Here is a 5,579-nt window from a genome sequence, read left to right as displayed (position 1 = left end):
GGTTATGATACTAAATTAGATAAAATGTGACGACTACTTAAGTTTTGATTCCTACCGCTATCGAAACGGGAATACTTACTTAGTCGCTATAGCAACTTCTGTTTTTATAACCTGATAATATTATGCTGATAATTACAACACCTGATACTCAGAAAGGAAGTATTAATATAAGCAATTTCGCACACACGTTTTCTCGCTGTGATAACTTTTTTAGATGATTTGCACTTTTCGATCTATCTCTCTATCCTTCTACCTATCTATTCCTGACGTTTACATTTCATTTCTGTTGTCGCGTGATTGACAGTTTGATAAGGGCACGAGATGCAACGAGGGACCCCGTTACACTCCCCCCCCCAGGTAAGGCGATGCTCCCTACTCCGAGATCGTCTTACTTCCATCTATGTCCAGTACGGCGATTTTAACGGCAGGTCTCTCGTAGATGGATTTACTTGTTTGAACCCAAACTCTTCTTACTTGGCCATCTCTGTTGGTTGTCTTGATTACTCGTCCCTTAGGCCAGCAATTTCTTGGGAGATCAGGATCAGCTATAACGACGATATCATCTACCTTGATAGGTTTGACTGGGGGTCGGGTGATCTCTGGGAGGTAGTCGTGCAACCACCGTTTCCAGAATTGGTTAGCTATTGCTTGCGAGATCATCCATCCTCTTTTCAGAGTTATACCTTCGTTGCTAATGTCCGTCAGCGGTTTCGACCCATCCGAACTGCCCAGCAAAAAGTGATTGGGAGTTAAGGCATGGTGTGATTCGTAGTCTGCCGGCACATGAGTTAACGGACGTCTGTTTAGAGTGCTTTCTATTTCTGCAAAGGCGTTACGTAGTTCCTCGTCGTTTGGTTTCCTCGATACTCGCAGCTCTGGGAGAATTCGTTTCACGGAACGAACAAGCCGTTCCCAGCTTCCACCCATATGGGGTGAAGCTGGAGGGTTGAAGATCCAATCTGTTTGCGAGCTAATAAATTCCTCTGCTATAGCGTCGTGATCCATTTTTGCCAAGGCCTCCTTAAGCTCTCGGTATGCCCCTACGAAATTCGTTCCTCTGTCGCTGTAAAAGGCTGCTGGGGTTCCGCGACGGGCCATGAAACTTCTTATAACCATGATACAGGAGGTGGAACTTAAACTATACGCGACTTCAAGGTGTATGGCCCTAGTAGTAAGGCAGACGAATAATGCACCCCACCTTTTCTCAGTTCTTCGCCCTACCACGATTTCCAACGGGCCGAAGTAGTCTAACCCTGTATGAGTAAAGGGCCTTGTATAAGCTGCTAAATGAGAAGGGGGTAGGTCGGACATCTTTGGAGGAAGGGGATTAGCATTGCGGTTTTTACAGCGTTGACATCCTGATCGCACTTGATTGCATACGCGACGGAGATTTGCGATGTAGAATTTCTGACGAATTTCGTTTACAACCATTTCTCGATTCTGATGGTGATACATGTCATGATACGATGCAACAATAAGTCTGGTGATGGCATGTTTCCATGGTAATATAATGGGTTTCACCGTTGCGGGGTCCAGGTACCGACACGCACCTGTTCTGCCATCCATCCGAAGTAGCTTTTTCTCATGCATGAACGCTGAAAGCTTATAAATAGAACTTCGCTTAGAAATTGCTGTTGTGCCTGTCTCCAGATTACGATACTCCTCTTCATAGGCCTCTATTTGCGCTTGACGGTAGTGAAACTCTTCAGCAATCAGTAGCTCTTCCCGTTTTAGTACACCGCAATTCCCCTCTCGACGAAGCTTTCTTAAGTACCTAAACACGTAAGCAGTGACTCGAACTAACCGTTTCCACTGGCTGAAGTCCTCTGCGCGAAATATTGCCTCTGGTCTTTCACCATGTATGTGCAGTGGTCTTTTTAGTTCTTCGTGCGTACTTAGTTTTTTCAAATTCACCATCGGCCATGTGTTCTCGGACTGGCGTAGAAATGGAGGCCCAACGAACCAACGCGATGTCGGTGAGAGATCTGATTGTCGCTGCCATCTCGTCCCGTCATCAGCCACGTTCCACTTAGTGGGGACCCATCTCCAGTCGGACTCATGAGTTAGTTCGAGTATTTCGCTGACTCTTGCCGCGACGAAAAGACTATACTTACGGTGGTCTGATACGATCCACGAGAGTGCATTGCGTGAATCGGTCCAAAGGAACGTTCGTTGAATATTGATAGTCAGGCTTTTTTTAATTGTTGCTGTTAACCTGGCGCCAACAAGCCCCGCTTGTAGATCCATTCGCGGGATTGACAGGTATTTTAGAGGGGCTACTCGAGTTTTAGATCCAACCAAGGAACAATAGATGGCATCGTTAATTTCGTAACGGAGGAACGTCACCGCAGCCATTCCGTCTTGGCTTGCATCTACGAACGTGTGCAGTTGTACTTTGACGTTCGGATCAGGTTCGTACATCTGATGGTAGCATCTAGGAATCCTTAAGATTTCTAGGGAGGGAAGTACGCTTATAAACGCTGTCCACCTTTTGAAAAATTCTTCTCCAATTGACTCGTCCCATTCTACCTTGGCTCTCCATATTTCTTGCAACAGAATTTTCAGAAACATAAGATAATGGGACACTAAGCCGAGCGGGTCATATATGGACATCAATGTTTTTAGGACTTCACGCTTCGTAGGGATTCGCTTTAGGTTCAGCAGCTCGCAGTCCAGTCGACTCCAATTGATCTTGAAGGTAAAGCAATCGTCCTCGGTGCACCAAAACATACCAAGAACTTTCTCTCCTGTAGTCTCCGAGGTGACTTCGAGACTCTTCTCCGTTTTCGGTGACTCACCCATCAGCATCAGAACCCGCTGCGAGTTGGACATCCAGTTGTGTGTTTGAAATCCTCCTGCAGCGTTGATAGTGCGAATATTTTTTGCTATTTCAATTGCTTTATCCTCGTTCTCTACGCTAAAGAGAACATCATCGACATAAGTTGAATACTTGATGAAGCTCGAGGCGACGGGAAACTGTTTTGAAAATCGTTCCGCATTAGCATCTTTAACGAATTGAGCGCTTGATGGAGAACACCTGGCTCCGAAGGTCATGACCTTCATAACGTACTTGCTGGGGAATTCGTCTGTCTCTCGGTCCTTCCAGAAAAAGCGCTGGCACTGGCGGTCAGGTTCTCTTATGATGACTTGGTGGAACATTTCACAGATGTCGCCACTAACGGCGAAACGATGTTCTCGAAATTTGATTAATGTTGTAACCAATGACGCCAGCTGATCCGGGCCCGTCATCAGTACAGAGTTGAGTGAGATACCATTGTAAGCTGCGGCAGCATCCCAAACCACTCGAATTTTTCCTGGTTTGTTCGGGTTTGTTACTGGAAAGATTGGTAGATACCAAACCGGATACTGATCGGACCAGGTACCCTCAGACGGAGCTAGTTTCTCAACATATCCTTTAGCTATGTAGTCAGTGATTTTATCGGTAAGCATTCGCTTCAGTTCCGGATTCTGTTTCATTCGTTTTTCCAATAGTTCATAACGGCGCCTAGCCATACTTTCATTGTTAGGAAGACGAATATGGTCATATCGCCACAGGAGTCCGGTCTCATAACGTTCCCCGGTAAACCGCGTTTTTTCGTGGAGGAGCATCAGGGCTCGTTCATCCTCTTTGGAACGTATATCGTTTTTCAGAGTGGTAATGCCTAGGCTTTCCAAGGCAAAATAATCGGTTAACGCTTGGTTCAATTGTGTTTCCAGGTGTATCTCTTCTTCAATTCCACTCGAGCGTATGTGGAAGGAGTAGTGGACCATGCTCACAGCATAACTATCTGTTCCTCCTCCGTAAACGGACCAGCCGAGGCGATTTTAACTGCCACGGGACCGTCCATATCTCCTTCTCTACTTTTCTGCACTAGCGCCACCTTTACGTGCTTGATTCCTATGAGAATTTGTGGTCGTGCATTTTGATACGATTGGACGGGCAGATCACAGAGATGATTATATTTAAGCTTCATGTCATCGAAATCGAGGGTTTGATATGGTAGTTGGAGCTCACGAACAGTACGCACACCGTCTAATTGGTGTTTTTCACCGTTTAGTCCAGATATTTGGAGATTTACCACTCGGGAGTTGGATTCATTCCGTTCGGTTCCGCCCGTCCATTGAAGGCAAAGTGGACGTTTCTCCCCGACAATTCCTAATGTGTTAGCGACTTCTTCGTCTAGAAGCGTAAGATGGGATCCATCGTCAAGAAATGCAAAGCACTCTAGCTCGTTTCCGTTTGCGTAGAGCTTAACTGGAACGTATCTGAGTAGTGCTGAACCCGAATTGACTTGATGCGTATTACATACAGAATTTTCCACAGGTGCCGCCGTTGGACTATCGGAATATTTGTGTAACAGGGCGTGATGTTTGTATGTGCAGCCTTGTTGACCACAGACGGGTGCCACACAACGTCCTCTATGCAATTTTAAACATTTCTTACATAATGTTTTCTCTCGCACTGCTGACCATCTTTGGTTGTACGTCATTCCCAGAAATTTATTGCATTTTTCAAGACTTATGCAACTTCCTTTGCATACTAGGTGTGGTAGCGGTGCTATACGCTCGCAAGCCAGACTTGGAATGACGAGGGAGATTGGGTGCAGCACTTACCAGACTGTGTGTCGTTCGATCAGCGTGGGCGTATGTGTGGGTGTGGAAGTAGAATATGATCAACTATATACTTACTCAGAGTAACTCTACCACATCCCCCTTTCTCTAAAGAATGAATAATTAGTTCTTATAAACTGTTATTTAATAAATGAACTTCTTTTCAATCGAAATTGAATCAGTGATTAAGATGTTCATGTTTTACTCGAGAACATTTACGAACTTTTGGGACGTCGTCTAAGACTACGGTAATCAGCTTTCTGGTCGTTCAAGTGGCCTTCTAGGTTTTCCCGGATATGGAGCGATACCGTTGTTTGTTTGGAAATATCTTTTGATTTACCTAAATCGTTTGGTCTAATGCACTTTCTACTTCAAACTTCTCTTTCAAGGGCTTTTGTAGATTTTGTCTGCGAATTTATATTCCTAGTCAGTAAGATCGATTCTTTTCTTTTATATCTAATTATTGTCCCATGTCCTCTTATTTCATCTTCATTTTTAATTTAATTTTTCTTTGTACATATCCTATACTTTGCAGGTTTCGTATATACAAATCTTATCCTTATTTTTTTTTCAAGTTGATTGATAGTTTCACGGAGAGTTATAAGTTTAATAATCTCAACTGTTTAATCGTGATTTAAATATCAGGATTTTGAGGATAATATCTAACCAAAGTTTGCAAAGTTAAGATTAGCGATTCATTGATTTTGGATAAAATTTTTATTGGACTAAACGAATCTTTAAGTCGGGAACACTGGTCTCTTATCAATTTTTTTTTTCAATTGTAATCCGCTGTTTTTTTTTCAATTGGTTATGGACGCGCCCGCGATCCCGGTATACGATTTTTCGTGTGTTAAACAGAGAAAGCAGCCTTCACTTCAATTTCAATCCGATAAGCTGTCATTCTTACGCTTAAGCTTTATTCTTTCTAGCAGGCCCAAGCCCAATCATTTTTTTTTTCTGCCAGCATA

General features: G+C 43.8%; 1 protein-coding gene across 1 annotated transcript; it reads right to left on the bottom strand.

Annotated features, from left to right (window-relative positions):
• Positions 1 to 372: 372 nt before the first annotated feature.
• LOC129742935 (uncharacterized) lies at positions 373 to 3,771 on the bottom strand. The gene has a single exon (XM_055734872.1). The coding sequence runs from the start codon at positions 3,769 to 3,771 to the stop codon at positions 373 to 375; it is 3,399 nt and encodes a 1,132-aa protein (XP_055590847.1).
• Positions 3,772 to 5,579: the final 1,808 nt, after the last annotated feature.

Source organism: Uranotaenia lowii, chromosome 2, assembly GCF_029784155.1.
Source record: "Uranotaenia lowii strain MFRU-FL chromosome 2, ASM2978415v1, whole genome shotgun sequence".
Taxonomy (NCBI): domain Eukaryota; kingdom Metazoa; phylum Arthropoda; class Insecta; order Diptera; family Culicidae; genus Uranotaenia; species Uranotaenia lowii.
Note: the sequence above shows the minus strand (reverse complement) of the source record. Positions and strands in the feature narration are given on the sequence as shown.

What these genes read in the sequence shown, in the direction of transcription:
- LOC129742935 (XM_055734872.1), bottom strand. Translation starts at nt 3,771, where the DNA reads ATGGTCCACTACTCCTTCCACATACGCTCGAGTGGAATTGAAGAAGAG.